Source organism: Vipera ursinii, assembly GCF_947247035.1.
Source record: "Vipera ursinii genome assembly, chromosome: W".
In the NCBI taxonomy this organism is placed as follows: domain Eukaryota; kingdom Metazoa; phylum Chordata; class Lepidosauria; order Squamata; family Viperidae; genus Vipera; species Vipera ursinii.
In genome coordinates this window covers 12,682,797-12,704,855 of record NC_139522.1, presented here as the reverse complement: position 1 = coordinate 12,704,855, position 22,059 = coordinate 12,682,797, and the positions used below count along the sequence as shown (strand labels likewise).

General features: G+C 43.4%; 1 protein-coding gene across 1 annotated transcript in view; it reads right to left on the bottom strand.

Moving 5' to 3' along the window:
• LOC310648294 (transcription factor Sp2-like) overlaps positions 1-22,059 on the bottom strand; it is a 33,420-nt gene that overhangs the window by 5,724 nt on the left and 5,637 nt on the right. Inside the window, exons 2-5 of the mRNA XM_083376061.1 lie at positions 16,638-17,588; positions 15,957-16,269; positions 12,916-13,090; positions 4,685-4,878 (exon numbers count right to left, since the gene is read on the bottom strand). Of these exons, the coding sequence (XP_083232187.1) occupies positions 4,685-4,878; positions 12,916-13,090; positions 15,957-16,269; positions 16,638-17,588 (1,633 nt within the window). The remainder of the gene's footprint in view (positions 1-4,684; positions 4,879-12,915; positions 13,091-15,956; positions 16,270-16,637; positions 17,589-22,059) is intronic.

The following is a 22,059-nucleotide window of genomic DNA, read 5'->3' as shown; positions in this document are numbered from 1 at the left end:
CCGGCTGGTGTACCTGAATGCTAGGTCCGTGGTTAATAAAGCTCCCCTCGTTAGGGATTTAGTTGAGGGTGAGCATGCGGACCTGGCCTGCATCACGGAGACTTGGTTGGGCCCAGAGGGTGGGGTCCCTTTGGTTGACCTCTGCCCACCAGGCTTCCGGGTGCTACACCGGCCACGAGCTCATGGCAGGGGTGGGGGAGTGGCGGTTACCATTAGGGAGACCTTATGTCCGCGGGAGACCACCGTTTCTCAGATAGTCGGGTGTGAGTCTCTCTTTATGAGATTTGGTCCTGGGGCGCAGTTGGGCTTGCTGCTGGTGTACATTTCGCCTAGTCGCACAGCGGCAGCCCTGCCCGAGCTGCTCGATATCCTCTCGGGTTTGGTGGTTGAGTTTCCCAAACTTATAGTTTTGGGAGACTTCAATCTACCATCCCTGGGAGGTTCATCTGAGCTAGCTCGGGAGTTCATGGCTTCCATGGCGGCCATGGACCTGACGCAAGTAATTTCAGAGCCAACTCATGAGGGAGGCCACACCCTTGACCTGATTTTTTTATCTAGACGGTGGTTGGATGATCTAGGTGGGGGCTCTCCATTTATTATGCCCCTGTCATGGACCGATCATCATCTCCTGCGGCTGGTCTTCCGTTTTGCCACCCCCCGCCGTGGGGGTACGGAGCCAATTAGATGGTACCGCCCCAGACGCTTAATGGATCCTGATAGATTCCAAGCGGCGCTGGGGTCCCCACCTGCCTCCACTGCTCACAGCTCGGCGGATGCCTTAGTGGAAGCCTGGGAAAGGGCAGCCACTGAGGCACTTGACCGGGTTGTACCCTTGCGGCCCCTGACCCGGCGCAGATCCCAGCGAGCTCCATGGTTTTCCGCGGAGCTCCGGGAGATGAAGCGTCGGAAACGGGGCCTAGAGAGCTGCTGGAGGTCTAGCCGATCCGAACCCGACCGGTTGCGGTTAAGAACCTATATTAGGTCTTATCTCGCAGCGATGAGGGTGGCGAGGTGCAATTACTTCTCCACCCTCATCGCGTCCGCAGATAATCGCCCGGCCGCCTTGTTTAGGGTGACTCGCTCACTTCTTAATCAGGAGGTGAGGGAGGATCCCTTGCAGGGTCGTGCCGAGGAATTTAGTCAACATCTGTCGGATAAAATCGCTCGGATTCGGACCAGTTTGGACTCCAGCTGGGCAGAGTCAGGCGATCAGGACACGGGCGGTCTTGTCAATGTTATCTGGGAAGAGTTTGATTCTGTGACCCCTGATGAAGTGGACAGGATTATGGGGAGGCTGAGCTCCTCCACATGTTTGTTGGACCCGTGCCCTTCCTGGCTGGTTTATTCAGCTAGGGAGAGGACACGAGGCTGGCTCCAGGCGGTTATATCTGCTTCTTTGAGTGAGGGTTATTTCCCCACCGTCTTGAAGGAGGCGGTGGTGAGACCTCTCCTCAAGAAGCCTGCCTTGGACCCAGCTGTTTTGAACAACTTTCGTCCAGTCTCCAACCTTCGCTTTCTTGCGAAGGTTGTCGAGAGTGTGGTGGCGCATCAGCTCCCTCTGGTCCTGGATGAAGCGGATTATCTGGACCCCTACCAATCGGGTTTCAGGCCCGGGTACAGCACGGAGACGGCATTGGTCGCTCTGGTGAATGATCTCTGGAGGGCTCGGGATAGGGGATATTCCTCTGTCCTAGTCCTATTAGACCTCTCGGCGGCTTTCGATACCATCGACCATGGTATCTTGCTGCGGCGTCTCAGGGGATTGGGAGTGGGAGGCACAGTTCTTCAGTGGTTCTCCTCGTATCTCCTGGGACGCACGCAGTCGGTGTTGGCAGGGGGACAGAGATCGGCCCCTAGGTCTCTCGTTTGTGGAGTTCCTCAGGGGTCGGTTCTCTCGCCTCTCCTGTTCAACATCTATATGAAACCGCTGGGTGAGATCATTCGTGGTTTTGGAGTTGGGTATCATCAGTATGCCGATGATACCCAACTTTTCTTTTCGACCCCAAACCACCCCAGTGATGCCCTCGCTGTGATGTCCCGTTGCCTGGAGGCGGTTCGGGTATGGATGGGGAGGAACAGACTTCAACTCAACCCGGACAAGACTGAGTGGCTGTACATTCCGGCATCCCGGGACATTCAAAATGTTCCATCTCTTTCTATGGGGGGTGAGCTCTTACCCCCCGTGGATAGGGCTCGCAACTTGGGAGTCCTCCTAGATTCACGGCTTACCCTGGAAGATCATATAGTGGCCGTGACTAGGGGGGCTTTCGCCCAGGTTCGCCTGGTGCGCCAGTTGCGGCCCTATCTGAACCGGGATGCCCTGTGTACGGTCACTCATGCGCTCGTGACCTCTCGCCTTGACTACTGTAATGCTCTCTACATGGGGCTTCCCTTGAAGACCACTCGGAGGCTCCAACTGGTACAGAATGCGGCCGCGAGAGTTGTCTTGGGAGTTTCCCGGTACTCCCATGTTACACCTTTGCTCCGCGAGCTGCATTGGTTACCAGTTGTCTTTCGGGTGAGGTTCAAGGTTTTGGTTACGATCTTTAAGTCCTTACATGGCATGGGTCCGGGATACCTCAGGGACCACCTGCTGCCGGCGTCAACTCCCCTCCGCCCTGTGCGTTCCCACAGAGAGGGCCTCCTCAGGGTGCCGCCAGTCAGGGAATGCCGACTGGTGGCCCCCAGGGGGAGGGCCTTCTCTGTGGGCGCTCCGGCATTATGGAACCAACTGCCGGTGGAGCTCCGGATGGCACCAGACCTCCGAACTTTCCGTCGTGACCTGAAGACCCACCTATTTGAAATAGCTGGTCTGGCCTGACGGGGATGGGTTTTAATAGTTGTTTTAGATTTGTTCACTGTTTTTAACTGGGCATGGGTTTAATCTTTTTTTAATTTTTGTATTGTCTTTTTTGTATATGCCCTGTGAACCGCCCTGAGTCCCCACCAAGGAGAAGGGCGGTATATAAATTAAATAAAACTGAAACTGAAACTGATTCAAGCCGCGGCTCTTCCACCCGAAAATCAGCTGATCGGGCGTTTCAAGACGCGGCGTTTCAAAACGGCTACAATCTCCCGGCCAGACCTCCAGCTGCCTCACCTGACAATCGGGGAGGGGAGGGGAGGGGGGGAGGAAGGAGGAAGAAACCACCGCACCCTTCACCCTTTTATTGTCGCAATCGAAGAGGCAGGAGAATGCGGGGTGGGGAGGGGAGAGAGAGAGAGAGAGAGAGTAGAAATCCCTATTTTCGGAGCCGAGAAGAGAAGCGCGGCTACAGCAGTCGCTAGAGTTCCCCCCAAGGGGGCGGAGAAAGAAGAGCATTCACTCCCTCCGCAGTTCCTCCAGCCATTACGAGCCGTTTCTGGTTAAGTTCAAACAAATACAAGCAGATTCAAGCCGTGGCTCTTTCCGCCCCGAAAATCAGCTGATCGGGCGTTTCAAGCCGTGGCGTTTCAAAACGGCCACAATCTCCCAGCAAGACCTCCTCTGCAGTTCCTCCAGCCATTACAAAGCAACTCTGGTCAAATTCAGGCCGTTTCGGTCTAATTCAGGCAGATGCAAACAGATTCAAGCCGCGGCTCTTCCACCCGAAAATCAGCTGATCGGGCGTTTCAAGACGCGGCGTTTCAAAACGGCTACAATCTCCCGGCCAGACCTCCAGCTGCCTCACCTGACAATCGGGGAGGGGAGGGGAGGGGGGGAGGAAGAAACCAGCGCACCCTTCGCCCTTTTATTGTCGCAATAGAAGAGGCAGGAGAATGCGGGGTGGGGAGGGGAGAGAGAGAGAGAGAGAGAGTAGAAATCCCTATTTTCGGAGCCGAGAAGAGAAGCGCGGCTACAGCAGTCGCTAGAGTTCCCCCCAAGGGGGCGGAGAAAGAAGAACTCTCGGAGCGTTTCTTTCGTAAATACGCGCGCAGGCACACACTCGCCCAGCCGCGCGTTTCGCCCAGCTTCTCGCGGGGAGTTTGCAAGCCCTTCGTTTCTCTTCAGGGCCGTCAGAAGGGCGAGCAAGTCTCTGCCCTGCCCTGCCCTGCCGTGGGTGTGGGGAGCCAAGCGCGCTTGACGTTCCTGGAAACGAGAAGGGCCTGCGGAGACTGACACCAACCCGAGTGCCCAAGCGGGTCTTCTCAGCGTCAGGCAAAGTAGCTCACATGCAAAACAAGCCCGGCAGAGGAACCGGAGCAGCTCCGCTGCTGGGGGCATGTCTCGGCCGGGCCTTGCAGGATCTGGGCCGGGCGCCTCTGCTCGCCGCTCCGGCTCCTCTGCCGGGCTTGTTTCCCATGTGATTCCGGGCCAGGTGCTGCTGAGGGCGAGCAGAGGCGCCCGGGCGACCCCAGCAACGTCAGGCAAAGTAGCTCGGCCGCGCGCAAGTCCTTGGTAAGTTCTTTTTTTTTTGTTGACTGGAGTATAAGCCGAAGTGGATTTTTCAGCCCAAAAAGTGGGCTGAAAAATTCGGCTTATACTCAAGTATATACGGTACATAAATTTCATCCTTTTTGAAATCAAGTCTTTCAACATTAAATCAGCTCAACATATCTATATTGTAAAGATGACTGAGATGAAATTGAGATGTGTTTGATGAAATGCCCTTTGAGTACTTAGTTTTTATACTTGTTCTATCCATCATATGAGTAGAACTACAGCTGAGATGCAGCAGAAGAGAGAAGCAATGACTTGACAGACCTGTATGCGTCCGGGCATGCCGTTGCAGTTCATCACTGCGTGTGAATCTCTTTCCACAAAAGACCCAGTTGCAGACAAAAGGCCTCTCGCCTGTGTGTAGACGTACATGAGCCCGCAGAAGGGAAGTCTTACGGAAGGTCTTCCCACATTCAGGTATGTGGCAGATGTGCCTCTTCTTCCCTTGATCCCCCAACCTACAAAGAATGAAAAATGGGAAAGGGGGGTTCTAAGTCTAGGTTATGGATGCCTTTGTGGATTTTACTGTGGTGACATCTCAGGGGTCAGATCAATTACTGTATCCTCCACCGATAATTTAAGAAGTAGCTTCATACCAAATTGTTCAAAACAGCAAACTAATTTCATATTGACTACCCCTTATGGTTTCTGAAAAAGGATCCAACAAGGATTCACAAGTACTTTTTATAAAAATACAGCAGACATTGGCTATACTGGCATTTACCAAGAATCCTCTTCATTGTGCCAAGCAAAGACCCAAGCCTGCTCAAGTAATTCAACTCCCTCCCACATCCCCAGTCCGTTAACCTTTCAACAGTTCCAGACCTGCTGCCTAGTTTATCAAGGAAGCTGCAGCCTTTTCAACCCTGAGGGTCACATTAATTGTTAGTATTGCACATGTGCATATGGATGCAAATTTACGCCTATTCAAACATCACCCACAGAAAGAATCACAGAATTTCTGAATGCAGTTTCATTCCTCTCAATTCAACCTGTTCAAGATTGCTACCAAGAGCAGTGAGAAAGGAGCAATTTACAGGTGAAACTTGAAAAATTAGAATATCGTGCAAAAGTTCATTTATTTCAGTAATGCAACTTAAAAGGGGAAACTAATATATGAGATAGACTCATTACAAGCAAAGCAAGATAATTCAAGGCGTGATTTGTCATAATTGTGATGATTATGGCATACAGCTCATGAAAACCCCAAATCCACAATCTCAGAAAATTAGAATATTACATGCAATCAATAAAACAAGGAGTGTACATAGAACAATATCGGACCTCTGAAAAGTATAAGCATGCATATGTACTCAGTACTTGGTTTGGGCCCCTTTTGCAGCAATTACTGCCTCAATGTGGCGTGGCATGGAAGCTATCAGCCTGTGGCACTGCTGAGGTGTTATGGAAGACCAGGATGCTTCAATAGCGGCCTTCAGCTCTTCTGCATTGTTCGGTCTCATGTTTCTCAACTTTCTCTTGGCAATGCCCCATAGATTCTCTATGGGGTTCAGGTCAGGAGAGTTTGCTGGCCAATCAAGCACAGTAATCCCACGGTCATTGAACCAGGTTTTGGTGCTTTTGGCAGTGTGGGCAGGTGCCCAGTCCTGCTGGAAAATGACGTCAGCATCCCCATAAAGTTCGTCTGCGGAAGGAAGCATGAAGTGCTCCAAAATCTCCTGGTAGACGGCTGCGTTGACCCTGGACTTAATGAAGCACAGTGGACCAACACCAGCAGATGACATGGCTCCCCAAATCAACACAGACTGTTTGAAGGATGATTTGGAGTTGCGAGACATTTGGAGAGAAATACATTTACATGAAAAGGATTACACTTTTTTTTCTGATAGACACCAATCTTTTTCCAGGATTGATTTTATATTACTGACTAATGATTTTTTTTCTAGGATTAAGAAGATAAAGATTTGTCCAAGAACTATGTCTGACCATAGTCCAGTTTGGTTAGAGATTGATAAGGATAATAGAGATAGGCGCTCTTGGCGCTTAAATGAGAACTTGTTTAGAAATCAGAGTAACGTGGAAGAATGTAAAAAACAGATGAAGGACTTTTTTGAAACTAACATGAATAAGGGCACTCCTGTGGACATGGTTTGGGATGCTAGTAAAGCCTATATGAGAGGGGTGTTAATATATATGAACAATAAATACAGACGTAACTTGGAATTTAGGAGGAAAGAATTGGAGAATGAAATTAGGGAAAAAGAAAAGGCCCTAATTCTGAATCCATCGGATGTGAATATCAAAGAGGTTATTAATTTGCTAAGAGGACAATTTGATAAGTTGATGGCTGATCAGGTGGCAACTAACGTACGGTTTGCTAGACATAACACTTTTTGCAATGCCAATAAACCAGGCAGATGGTTAGCTTACACTTTAAGGAAGAAGCAAAGGGCTTCTAACATAGATAAAATAGAACATACAGGGAGTGCAGAATTATTAGGCAAATGAGTATTTTGACCACATCATCCTCTTTATGCATGTTGTCTTACTCCAAGCTGTATAGGCTCGAAAGCCTACTACCAATTAAGCATATTAGGTGATGTGCATCTCTGTAATGAGAAGGGGTGTGGTCTAATGACATCAACACCCTGTATCAGGTGTGCATAATTATTAGGCAACTTCCTTTCCTTTGGCAAAATGGGTCAAAAGAAGGACTTGACAGGCTCAGAAAAGTCAAAAATAGTGAGATATCTTGCAGAGGGATGCAGCACTCTTAAAATTGCAAAGCTTCTGAAGCGTGATCATCGAACAATCAAGCGTTTCATTCAAAATAGTCAACAGGGTCGCAAGAAGCGTGTGGAGAAACCAAGGCGCAAAATAACTGCCCATGAACTGAGAAAAGTCAAGCGTGCAGCTGCCAAGATGCCACTTGCCACCAGTTTGGCCATATTTCAGAGCTGCAACATCACTGGAGTGCCCAAAAGCACAAGGTGTGCAATACTCAGAGACATGGCCAAGGTAAGAAAGGCTGAAAGACGACCACCACTGAACAAGACACACAAGCTGAAACGTCAAGACTGGGCCAAGAAATATCTCAAGACTGATTTTTCTAAGGTTTTATGGACTGATGAAATGAGAGTGAGTCTTGATGGGCCAGATGGATGGGCCCGTGGCTGGATTGGTAAAGGGCAGAGAGCTCCAGTCCGACTCAGACGCCAGCAAGGTGGAGGTGGAGTACTGGTTTGGGCTGGTATCATCAAAGATGAGCTTGTGGGGCCTTTTCGGGTTGAGGATGGAGTCAAGCTCAACTCCCAGTCCTACTGCCAGTTTCTGGAAGACACCTTCTTCAAGCAGTGGTACAGGAAGAAGTCTGCATCCTTCAAGAAAAACATGATTTTCATGCAGGACAATGCTCCATCACACGCGTCCAAGTACTCCACAGCGTGGCTGGCAAGAAAGGGTATAAAAGAAGGAAATCTAATGACATGGCCTCCTTGTTCACCTGATCTGAACCCCATTGAGAACCTGTGGTCCATCATCAAATGTGAGATTTACAAGGAGGGAAAACAGTACACCTCTCTGAACAGTGTCTGGGAGGCTGTGGTTGCTGCTGCACGCAATGTTGATGGTGAACAGATCAAAACACTGACAGAATCCATGGATGGCAGGCTTTTGAGTGTCCTTGCAAAGAAAGGTGGCTATATTGGTCACTGATTTGTTTTTGTTATGTTTTTGAATGTCAGAAATGTATATTTGTGAATGTTGAGATGTTATATTGGTTTCACTGGTAAAAATAAATAATTGAAATGGGTATATATTTGTTTTTTGTTAAGTTGCCTAATAATTATGCACAGTAATAGTCACCTGCACACACAGATATCCCCCTAAAATAGCTATAACTAAAAACAAACTAAAAACTACTTCCAAAAATATTCAGCTTTGATATTAATGAGTTTTTTGGGTTCATTGAGAACATGGTTGTTGTTCGATAATAAAATTAATCCTCAAAAATACAACTTGCCTAATAATTCTGCACTCCCTGTAAAGGCAAGGTTGTGTATCAGCAGGACCTTATTAAGGAAGCCTTTGTGGACTTTTATTCCAAATTATATGCTAAAGATAAGATCAATGAAGTAGATATTGACGTATATCTGAAGAATGCCAACATCCCGGTTCTTACACAAGAACAAAAGGAGGAGATTAATCAATTGATAACAGAAGAAGAAATTCTTTTAGCAATTAAACAACTAAAGGTGGATAAAGCGCCAGGCACGTATGGACTGACTGCGGTGTATTACAAAAATTTACAATCGGAGGTGTTAAAGCCATTAAGGGAATTGTTTCAGACAATTCAAAGGGGAGGAAGGGTGCCTCCGTCTTGGAGAACTGCTTTTATTTCCCTGATTCCGAAGGAAGATCAGGATGTTACTCAAGTAAGAAATTACAGACCAATATCACTTTTGAATACGGACTACAAGATATTTGCTAAGGTTTTAGCTAATAGGTTTTGCAACAGATGATTCATGGGGACCAAACAGGGTTTATTAGTGGTAGACAAATGAAAAATAATGTGAGGCATATAGTAGACTTGGTGGAATTTTTGGAAAGGAACAACCAGATCCCTGCGGCGTTGATCTTTTTAGATGCTGAAAAAGCTTTTGATCAATTGGATTGACAATTTTTGATGAAAGTTTTAGATAAAATGAATTTTGGGGATAAATTTTTACAACCAATTAGGGCATTATATCAAAAACAAACTGCCCGAATAATACTAAATAATAGTTTGACTGAAGTATGTAATATTGAAAAGGGCACAAGACAAGGGTGTCCGTTATCACCTTTATTATTTGTCTTAACATTGGAGATATTATTGATTAAAATAAGGAATTCAGAAAAAATTAAGGGAATCCAAATTAGAGATCAGGATTATAGACTGAGGGCGTTTGCAGACGATCTGGTTGTTACAGTGACCCAGCCAGAAAATTCTGTTGTGGACCTGATGGAGATAATAACGCAATATGGGAAGGTTTCTGGATTTAAGGTTAATGTACAAAAAACTAAAATATTAGCCAAAAATATGACAGTATCGCAAAAGGCCCTTTTAGAAGGGTTAACTGGATTTGAGATTGTTAAAAGGGTTAAATATTTGGGGGTGTATTTGTTACCCTGAAATGCAAAGTTATATAAAAATAATTATGAAAAGCTATGGGGGAAAATTCAAAAAGAATTGGAGAGTTGGAAAAAATTGCAATTGTCTTTACTGGGAAGAATTGCAGCGGTGAAAATGAATGTTTTGCCTAAATTTCTATTTTTATTTCAAATGATACCTATTCTTAAAAAAGATTCAAATTTGGAGGAATGGCAACAGGGTATCAATAAATTTGTATGGGCAGGGAAAAGGCCACGAGTTAAATTTAAGATTATGCAGGATACGCGCGAAAGAGGTGGTCTTAAAATGCCCAACTTTAAATTATATTATGAAGCCGCTGCGTTGTCAGCAATAAGTGATTGGATCAATTTAACACAAGGGAGATTATTAAATCTTGAGGGCCACGACTTGTTATTTGGCTGGCATGCATATTTATTGTATGATAAGAAGGTAGATAATGTGTTTAAAGTGCATATTTTAAGACAGGCATTGCTGAGAGTTTGGAAAAAGTATAGACATAAGCTAAATTACAAGATACCTTTATGGGCAATTCCGAAACATGCAATAGAAAACATAAATGTTGGCTTCAAACATGATGTGACTACATACAAGGAGATCTTAAGTTTGAAGAGGAACGTATGGTGTTTGAAGCTGTATAATTTTTTACGAGATGAGAAGATTGTTCAAACTTGGTTTCAATATGGTCAATTACGGGCCAGGTGGAAAGAAGATCAGAAAATTGGTTTCTCAATGACTGATGAAAATTTGGTAAAGCAAATTAGAAATCAGGGTCCAGCACATATCAAACGGATATATCTTGCATTGATAGAAATTGACTCAGAAACAGAACTTGTTAAAGATTGTATGATAAAGTGGGCTCAGAATATTCAAGAAATTATCACAATGGACACTTGGGAAAAGATTTGGGTGAGGAACGTAAAATTTACACAAGCTCAAAATTTAAGAGACAACTTTTACAAAATGTTTTATAGGTGGCATTTAGATCCTAAAAAGCTTGCAAGTATGTATCCGAATTACCAACCTAAATGTTGGAGATGTGGTGGCGAAGACGCAACATATTTTCATATATGGTGGACCTGTAAAAAGGTTAAAGCTTTTTGGATTAAAATCTGGTGGAATATGCAGAAGATATTTAAGCAAAGGATAAAGTTTTGTCCGCAATTGTTCTTATTGGGCATAATTACAGATACTACTGTTGTGGACACCAAGTTGATGCTGAACTTAATTACGGCAGCAAGACTTTTAGTAGGTCAATATTGGAAGAAGGTGGAACTGCCGACTATAGAAGAATGGACTCTAAAAGTTTCTGACCTGGCGGAAATGGCAAAGATTTCGGCTTATTTGAAAGACCATTCGCAACAACGTTATATTATGGAGTGGAAAAAGTGGATTGATTATATCCAGAACAAATATGGGACCAAAAAGTTTCATTTAGCATTTGTATAAGTTTTTTATGTGATATTAGTATTGCTTGTAGTCATTTCATATGAGCTAGAGTGCGTTAGACTTAATAGTTTATTGTTGTTAACATATGGTTATGATTGTTTTTACTTTTATACCTTGTATTTAGCTCTGGGAAGTCGGGGAGGGGGGAGGGGGGAAGGGGGGGAGGGTTAGGGAGGGTTAGGAAGGGCTGGGTGGAAGGAGGGGGGAGGGATTGTTAAAGATAAAATGTATTGTAAAACTTTTCAATAAAAAAAAACAGACTGTGGAAACTTCACACTGGACTTCAAGCATCTTGCAGTGTGTGCCTCTCCATGCACAATATTCTAATTTTTCGAGTTTCACCTGTATTTTCTGCCACTGAGATGATCCTTTTTAATAAGCTGATCATCTTGGTTGTGAAAAAAGCAAAGCTCCAAGCCTTTCTGTTCAATAAAAAAACAGATGTCTAAAGCCTTTATGAATTGTCCACCCACGAAGGTATCTCTATAGTCTGAGCAACAATTCAATACTGTTTCAATTCTCTCAGAGATCAGTAACTTGGGAACAATCCTGTCTCTTCATACACTTTTATTTGTTCAAAAACACTGCAAAAAGTATTATAGGAGACAACATACACATATTCAAAAATTAATGCTCTATTTCTAAAAGAATGAAGACACTGTATGAACTCTTGTTCTTAAAAATGGTTTTATAAGCTCAACAGCTTCAACTAAACATGCACTTATTTGTTGAATCTGGTCACTTAATAAACTTCTGACCAGAAAAAAATCCCATAAATCCAAACAATTTCTGGACAAGAGAAGAATACCTTTTCCTGTAAACAGCTTTCTACAGATCATAGCTTAACAACTGGGTAACCAAATACCATTGTTATAGAATCTCTTTCATGTTTAAATATTTGTTTCTTGCTTGATGAAGTATCCATCTTTTCATCATCCACACATCAATCACTGTACAACAAACTACTATCCAAAAGTATGCAGTTTTTATAGGCAATAAGTGAAACAGGGAAATATGCACTAACAATATCCATTTTTTATCTTTTACATGTAAAGGGTGAATGCATCATAAATCATTTTTATGGAGCTTTCTCTTCGCATTTTAAAATCCTGATTTCACAAGGTTCAAAATTTTAGTAAGAACTTCTATAAAGGAGGTCCTCAGATGCACTAGAAAGCAGTGACAATGATGGAAGAAGATGAAGTTAGTGTGCTTATATTCATTTGAACTCTTCCATATAGAGCCTTGGTGGAGCAGTGGGCTAATGCCTCCTTAAGTAACACCAGCTGCCTGCAATTAGTGCAGGTTCGCATCCCACCAGGCTCAAGGTTGACTCAGCCTTCCATCCTTCCGAGGTAGGTAAAATGAGGACCCAGATTGTTGGGGGCAATTAAGCTGACTTTGTAATAATGCCGCTTGGGGTGTGTGTGTGAAAGCCCTAACAAGCAGGCATATACATAGAATGAAGGCTACTGCTAAGCTTGTAAGCCGCCCTGAGTCTTTGGAGAAGGGCGGGATATAAATGGAATTAAAATAAAATAAAAATAAAATAGTGTCTATACACTTTTGAATGCCTGAACACAGTAGTATTAATACTGTATTACTTTTAATATTTAAATATATTCACCTCCTCCCAATTATTTGTAATATCTTTAAAGTAAACTCTTCAACTTTCATTCATCTTAAATAAAAGAGAAGCAGGGCTTCTGCTAAATAAATTGGTTTGTTCAATGGGGGCTATTTTCATATCTTATTCATGTTTAACTGTTTAAATTTCTGCTTTTATTATTATAAGTCCCAGAATACAATTTGATAGCAAGAGGGGAAAGCGTATGAATTAATTAGACAAAGCAGGAACTGAAGCTGTTGGCAGCCTTAAGGCTTTAACACTCTTTTGCTCCCAATCCCCATACTTTACCTTTTCTCCCCATCCTTGCAATTTGGACAGGTGCAAGCCATCCGCCGTCTCTTTTCCCCAAGCTGCAGGTCCCCCAAGAGTGCTTGTTCCATTTGTAATTGGATTTGGGTAGGACTCAGGCCACTGATGGTTAGATTGTTGCCTGAAACATTCTGCACTGTTAACTGCTGTTGGCCTGCAAAAAGAAGAATGCAGAAAATATGGCTTGGGAATTTCTACTGTTAAACTATGGAGACTCTATTTCAGTAAAACTCCATGCAAACTCAGGCTGAAATTATCATGTAATATGAGTTCCATTTTCTCCCCTTGCTTTTGGATGTCATAATTGCACAGGGCTTGAAATAACACCCAGGTTCACAAGGTTCCAAAATGTCATTCCTGCTTGGGTTCAGACACCCAATCTCTCCTCTCACATTTATATTGCTCCTATAGTTTCAAGCCTTCATTGCTCCTGTTTACAACATTACTACCCAACTCCAATGCACATTTTCAAATTTTGCTACATTATGAAAACTAAGGCTTTTATACCTTTTCCACCCTCATGAAGATAGGAAGCATGGAATCCTTTACTGCCATCTCCCCCACAACCAACAATACACAGAACAGAAAGAATGCAATGCTTATAGCTACAAATTCTAATTCTAGTCAGCCTCTGAAAGCCAGGAAGCCATGTACAGGTGAAACTCAAAAAAATTAGAATATCGTGCAAAAGTTTATTTATTTCAGTAATGCAACTTAAAAGGGGAAACTAATATATGAGATACTCATTACATACAAAGCAAGATAGTTCAAGCCGCGATTTCTCATAATTGTGATGATTATGGCGTACAGCTCATGAAAACCCCAAATCCACAATCTCAGAAAATTAAATATTACATGCAATCAATAAAACAAGGTGTGTACATACAACAATATCGAACCTCTGAAAAGTATAAGCATGCATATGTACTCAGTACTTGGTTTGGGCCCCTTTTGCAGCAATTACTGCCTCAATGCGGCGTGGCATGGAAGCTGTCAGCCTGTGGCACTGCTGAGGTGTTATGGAAGACCAGGATGCTTCAATAGCGGCCTTCAGCTCTTCTGCATTGTTCGGTCTCATGTCTCTCAACTTTCTCTTGGCAATGCCCCATAGATTCTCTATGGGGTTCAGGTCAGGCGAGTTTGCTGGCCAATCAAGCAAAATAATCCCACGGTCATTGAACCAGGTTTTGGTGCTTTTGGCAGTGTGGGCAGGTGCCAGGTCCTGCTGGAAAATGACGTCAGCATCCCTATAAAGCTTGTCTGCGGAAGGAAGCATGAAGTGCTCCAAAATCTCCTGGTAGACGGCTGCGTTGACCCTGGACTTAATGAAGCACAGTGGACCAACACCAGCAGATGACATGGCTCCCCAAATCAACACGGACTGTGGAAACTTCACACTGGACCTCAAGCATCTTGCAGTGTGTGCCTCTCCATTCTTCCTCCAGACTCTGGGTCCTTGGTTTCCAAATGAGATGCAAAAGAGCCTTGGTGGAGCAGTGGGCTGATGCCTCCTTAAGTAACACCAGCTGCCTGCAATTAGTGCAGGTTCGCATCCCACCAGGCTCAAGGTTGACTCAGCCTTCCATCCTTCCGAGGTAGGTAAAATGAGGACCCAGATTGTTGGGGGCAATTAAGCTGACTTTGTAATAATGCCGCTTGGGGGGGTGTGAAAGCCCTAATAAGCAGGCATATACATAGAATGAAGGCTACTGCTAAGCTTGTAAAGCCGCCCTGAGTCTTCGGAGAAGGGCGGGATATAAATGTAATAAAAATAAATAAAAAAATAAATAAATAAAAGTTGCTCTCATCAAAAAAGAGGGCTTTGGACCACTGAGCAACAGAGCAGGTGTTTTTCTTTAGCCCAGGTAAGACGATTTTGACGTTGTTTGTTGTTCAGGAGCAGCTTGACAAGAGGAATACGACATTTGAAGCCATGTCCAGGATCCGTCTGTGTGTGGTGGCTCTTGATGCACTGACTCCAGCCTCAGTCCACTCCTTGTGAAAGTCCCCAACACTTTTGAATGGCCTTTTCCTGACAATCCTCTCCAGGCTGCGGTCATCCCTGCTGCTTGTGCACCTTTTTCTTCCACACTTTTCCCTTCCACATACCTTTCTATTAATGTGCTTTGATACAGCACTTTGGGAACATCCAACTTTTTTTGCAATTACCTTTTGAGGCTTTCCCTCCTTATGGAGGGTGTCAGTGATGGTTTTCTGCACAACTGTCAGGTCAGCAGTCTTCCCCATGATTGTGATTCCTACTGAACCAGACTGAGAGGCCATTTAAAGGCTCAGGAACCCTTTGCAGGTGTTATGGCTTAATTAGCTGATTAGAGTGGGACACTTTGAGCCTAGAATATTGCACCTTTTCACAATATTCTAATTTTCTGATTGTGGATTTGGGGTTTTCATGAGCTGTAAGCCATAATCATCACAATTATGACAAATCACGGCTTGAACTATCTTGCTTTGCATGTAATGAGTCTATCTCATATATTAGTTTCCCCTTTTAAGTTGCATTACTGAAATAAATGAACTTTTGCACAATATTCTAATTTTTTGAGTTTCACCTGTACCAAGCTATGATAGCATAACAATATAAATATGTCATTATATTTAGGCATACCCACCTATTACTAGAATAAAACAAAAATAAAATGGTCTTTGGGGAGTGCAAAAATTAAAATGAACATAAAATGCTTTTTCCTTAGGTGTGTCCATTCCTCAAGGCATGGCTCTTTGCTGAAGCACCTTAGCATTGTGCTAAGATGGAAGTTGAACTTGGAGGTTGTTTGGTCTGGCACCTGTAGGGCAGGGTACTTCTGTTTTTGTGTTTTTTATTGTTAGAATTATATGAGATACATGACCATATACTGTAATTCCTGTAAATATATACATAGATAACTCTACTTATATTTTTCTGTGCTGCTGATAACATTCCAAGCAATTTAAAAAACCAAGATACTGTATCACAAATTAAAATATTGCACATCACAGGAACATTGCATCATATATCCCACCTCCAGTATTGGTGAGGGTAACAGGAACACCTTGAATTTGCACACCATTGATGCTGATTGTTTGCATTGCCTGAGCAGCAGCAGCAAGCTGTGCTGCATTAAGGCTGATGCCTCCAGCAGGGGCAATCTTTGGCAGAGCACGCTCTTTACAAGCCCCTGTCTTTTTGGTACTTCCTCCTGACTGGGAACTGCGGGGTACAGAACTGCTGCAGGTTGTGGCTGAGGCGACCGCAAGGGAAGGGGCCACAGTTACGCCTGGAGCTTCTTGGAGTAGTACTGTCTGTAGCTCACCAGAAGGCATCTTGAAATAGACCTGAAAGAATGACACAAAAATGAATCACAGGATGCACCTTAGTGTGGAAGTAAAGTAGAACCTGACCTCCAAGTATAGTTCCCCCCACCAAGTTTTCAGATTACAAATCACTGGATCATAATAGATGCATGCCAAATTTTTTATACCTCATGAATGCTTTTATAGGAAACTGGTGCTTAAATAATGTATTTATATGAAAACAATCAGACAAGTATTTTTTTTCTATTAGAAGAACTGGAGTTTTTTCCTAGCCTCTTTGCACCCAAGAATTCTAGTCATTATGTAACTGAGGCTCTTTTGTCAATGATAGTTTGAATTTATATCTGTAAAACAAAAGCAAAAAAGGGGGGGGACTTTCAATGAAATACCTGAGTGGGAATTGGCTCCATTGTCTGGATCTGGAAGTTTTGTTGGGACTTTTGGGGAACTGTAGGGAGTGTGGCTGAGGCTGCCTGGACTACCCGCAGGGCTTGCTGGGGTATCTGAACTGCCTGTTGCTCTTGTTTGGGCTGAACTACTTGCACCTGTTGGACCACAGCTGGCTGCCCAGAGCCAGGACTCTGTACAATCAACAGATTGTTCCCTGCCTGGATGATGTTGTCAGCTGTAGTCTCTATTAAGACTGTTTCAACTTGCTCTGTCACAGCCACTGCAGTTGTTTGAGCTTGTGGTACCATTTTCTTTCGAGCTTTTCTGCTTGGCTTAGAGGGGCTGTCAGGCACAATTTGAGTCTGAGTACTAGTCTCCCCAGCAGTTACAAGATTGCTCACTGGAAGAGTAAGTGTAACATTGCCACTGGTGCCAGTTAACTTGACAACACTACTTGTGTTGTGGAGAGCAGCTGCTGATGACTTATGAGCTGGAGCTGGCTTTATTGGCACAGGCCTATGAGCTGATGATGAAGAAGAAGAAGGGGTGAAGTTGCTGGGAATAATCTGTATTTGATTGCCCAAATTTTGCTGCACCTGAATCATCTGTCCTGATGCTGTTTGGTTCTGTGGTACCGCCCGATACTTGATATTGGCAGAGGAGCGGGCTCCTTTGCTGCTTACAGCTGGGTTCTGGATTGTAAATACCAGCTGTCCACCAGGATATGAGGTGCCCAATTGAGAACCTTGAATTTGGAAGAGGTTTCCTTTTGATAAGATTCCAATGCTGTTCTTGTTAGAACCTAGTGGGAGTGGAGCAGGCTTAATAGGAACCAATTTCCGAGGGGCAGGTTGAAGAGGAGCAGAAGAAACAATAGCTGCTTCTACAGCTGGAGGGCCAATCTTGCTACATGTGGCTGCAAGCAGGGCTAGCGGAGATGGCTGAGAATCCTACAGAAATGGAAGAGAAAAAGCTTGTGTCAAAGGCAGTGGAGACAAAGTAGTGTGTTCTAGAGATAATATAACACAGCTGAAGAATTAGAAAATCCCAGAGTTTTATAACACAGAGTTTGGGCCTTGTATTAAGTTACTACATCAGATTCTTAAATCAGCAAGTATCAACAGAGTTGGATCCAAACTTAATGAGGAGTGCTTCAGGCTCATGAAGTGCAAAGAACAAAAACCTGATTAATTTAGGATCTATTCCAATGAATTTGAGTTCATCAAACATTCCAGCTAACATGTATTCAAAATATGAATTATTATGAATGTATACACGGTGGCTCAGTGGGTTGGGACGCTGAGCTTGTTGATCAGATGGTCAGCAGTTTGGCGGGTTGAATCCTGAGTGCCACGTAACAGAGTGAGCGCCTGTTACTCGTCCCAGCTTCTGCCAACCTAGCAGTTCGAAAGTACGTAAAAATGCAAGTAGAAAAATAGTGACCACTACAGTGGGAAGGTAACAGCGTTCCGTGCGACTTTGGCGTTTAGTCATGCCAGCCACATGACCAAGGAGACATCCTCGGACAAGCACTGGCTCTTCGGCTTTGAAACAGAGATGAGCACCGGCCCCTAGAGTTGGAAACGACTAGCATGCATGTGCGGGGGAACCTTTACCTTTACCTATATAATAGAGACCCACAGTGTTCTGTACATAATAGCCACAAACAGTAGAAACAAAGCATCTAATACCTTAAAAAGTAACATTATTTATTCTTATTTATCTTATTCATTCCTCATTGAAAACCTTTTACCATTTTTGTCAAGCAACACCCAAAACTGAATTATCACAATAAACATTTTGCAAACAAATTAGTATTGTGTTAGAATCATATGCAGTAAGAACTTACGTTGGTATCATACACAATGAGGGTGATTCATTGACTCTGAATGGAGCTCAGGTGCCAAGGGAGTTTGGAATTATTTAGAAGAGAGCCCCCTCCCCCAGGAACAAATGATCAGAACCTCCTTTTTATCAAAAAGAAAAAAAGAACACCATTCATTTACATGAAATACCAAGCGGAAGTAAATAAGGAGCATTCAGACTTATAATATTGTCCACCTCCTTTGTTGCAAGGATAGAGGATCTTTTTTTCCCCTTATGAATAGATGAGGTAGCCCTTTCATAACTTAAGTAGAGAAACCTTTTTTTTTTATTGAGACCTGGCCTTCTGCATACTGCTCTATTTTATCCTTTATCCACTCTGACCTGTCCAGTTTCACACTGGAAGTATGTAAAAGGATGCTTAGTAGAAGTATCAAGGGAATAGTCTGTAGATAACAAAAAATGTTAGGGAAAGCAAATTGATCATGGCTTGACTTTTTTTTTTTACAAAGATGTAGGGAAATTATTGCAGGCTGCAGAAGCGCAGCTGAAACAATTGTTTTTCAGTCTCCTGAAACAAGCCATGATAAACCACCTGTTCAGCACAAGGTGAATCAGCTAATTGTTGGCTATTAAAATACAGCTGACATAACCAAGCCAGGGGAGTATCTTGCAGGTTCAGAGCCAATGGGAAGTGGGATTCTTTGTTATACACGAGCTCAATCCAATGAGTGTTTTTCCTTGTGAATAAAAGAGAGCTTTGGATATTGCTCTGGGCTCTCATCCTGAGGCAGGAAAGACTCTGTCTTTTTTTCATGAGAGACCACCACATGTGGTGACCCCGACGTGATTCTTTGAGACCCTCAGACTTACGCCTGGCATAGGCATAGTGCACTTCATCGGATCTTGCAGGACGGGACCGAATATTCAGTAAGTATGGGGAATGATTTTTCAGCGTCACAAACACTCCATGCGAAGGAGTTACGCCAGATCTTAAAGAATACGTTTCCTGCTTTTTCTCAAGTAGGTTTAGAAGACATAGAAAACTTACTCAGGGTTATTTCAGCTCAATGTCCCTGGTATCCTGAACAAGGTACTTTAGAAGTTCAGGATTGGAAAAGGATAGGGAAAATTTTACATGAGGAACCAAGAGCCTCAATTAATCATTTACTTCTTTGGGAGAAAATTTTGGAAGCTTTAATAGCACATTCTAATCCTTTGTTCCTTTCACCAGAACCTTCTGCCCCACTACCTCATGTGTTAACTCCAATGCCTCGTTTAGTAACCCCAAAGGCTGCGGAGGACATTAAGTTAATATCCAAGTCATATACATCATTACCTGAAATTAACAATTTGGAGGGTTCCAAAAAAGTTGATGAAGCAAGTACAAAAAGTTTAAAGAGTCAAGGGGCAGTTGGGGTAGTTAGAGCAGGATTTGATGAAGCCCAAGGGAAAGGGTTATTGTCACCGGAGGAATTAGTAGAAGGTTTGGAGGCTTTTCCTCTAACAGTGGATATAGATGGTCAAGGAAATAGGCAATATCGTTGGCAGCCATTGACTTTTTCTATTTTGAGAGAAATTAGGAAAAGTATAACTGAGACAGGATTGCATTCCTCCTTTGTGCAAGGAACCATAGAAGGGATAGCTACAGGATATAATATGGTTCCACAAGATTGGAAGGATTTGTGGAGAACGCTTTTAACACCGGCACAGTATGTAGTTTGGGATTCTGAATATCAGCGTAACGCTATTGTAGCTGGAAACAACTCTGGAGGGGCTTACACTACAGATCAACTTTATGGTTCTGGTCGATTTACCACTGTTTTACAACAAGTAGGAGGAATTCCTGATGCTGCTTATCCTGTAATTGGCCGTTGTGTGATAAGCGCGTATAAAAAAGTACCTCAGTCAGGCAAACCCACTAAGTCTTTTACTAATGTCCGACAGGGGTCAACTGAGCCTTATCCAGAATTCATTGATAAATTGAAAGAGGCTATTGAGAAACAAATTGATAATGCAGAAGCAGTTCAAGAACTTTTGTTGAAATTGGCTTATGAAGCTGCAAACGCAGACTGTAAAAAAGCTCTAACTAATATAGTGAGTCAACCAACTTATGGAATAGCAGATATGTTAAGAGCATGTTCCTCTGTGGGAACAGGGGTGTGGAATATGAGTGCTTTAGCTAACGCTTTGCAAAAAGGAAAATTTGGTCAACAAACGGGTAATTGTTTCAACTGTGGGAAACCTGGTCATTTTAAGGCACAATGTCGAGCTCCAGGAGGAGGGAATAGTGTTGGAAGCAGACAGGGAAATAATAAATCTGGAGTTCGCCCGAAACAACCTTGTCCTAGATGCAAGAAGGGATTTCATTGGGCAAACCAATGTAGAAATGTTAAGACTTCGGGAAACTGGGATGCGGGCTAGCAGCTAGCCCAGGAAGTAAAGCTGCTTGTTGCCAAAATGAACAAAGTTATAAGGGCAACATTATTTGTGAAAAATTGTCTGTTCAGAACGTTCCCACAGCCACCAAGGGTAGTGCAGGTATAGATTTGATTAATCAGCAAGATATTAATTTGGATTTTCCTGACGTTGTGACTTGTATGCCAACTCAACTTTGGGGACCATTGCCTAAAGGAACAGTAGGTTTAGTCCTTCCTCGTTCCTCAGCAGCGAAAAAAATGTTTCACATAATTCCTGGAGTAATTGATTCGGACTATTTAGGACAAATTATGATTCAAATAATGGTGAAAGTTCCTCAATTAGCAAGTAAAGGGGACTCCGTGGCTCAATTAATACTACTTCCTTATGTAACACCTGGGGGAAATTCTGAGCGGATTCGAGGAACCGGAGGGTTTGGCTCTACAGATACTGTGGATCCTCAAATCTTAGCTATTATAAAAAATTTACAAAAGGAGAAACCTAGGCAAATTTGTTTTATTAATGGGAGGCCTTTTTCTGGAATTTTAGATTCTGGAGCTGATGTGTCAGTCATAGCTTCATCTGACTGGCCCCCGGAGTGGCCAGCCATTTCTGCACCGTCTGTGTGGGGTGTGGGTGGCTCTCAAGCTGCTCGCCAAAGTCAGCGTTGGTTGCAAGTGACAATGGAAAGAGGACACAGAACAGCCAAATTAAGACCAGTGACTTTGCCAATTCATGTTAATTTGTGGGGAAGAGATTTGGTAGAACAGTTTGATGCAGTTATAAAATTACAAGATTAAAATGAACATCACAAAAACAGCTTTACCACTAGAATGGGACAAAACACAAACAGTATGGGTTGAACAATGGCCTCTTCCAAGGGAAAAATTGGAAGCTCTTTATCACTTAGTAGCAGAGCAATTATCAAATTAGAATAATTGATCTTAAAGACTGCTTCTATACTATTCCTTTGTGTAAAGTAGATAGGAAGTTATTTGCATTTACAGTACCAGTGTTGAATGCAGAGAAACCCACCAGCAGATATCAATGAAAAGTACTACCCCAAGGAATGCTTAATAGTCCTGCCATGTGTCATTTATATGTAAATCAAGCTTTGGAAGGATTTAGAAATGCATTTCCTAAGGCTACCGTTGTTTAGTGCCTTGAAACTGGGTAGAC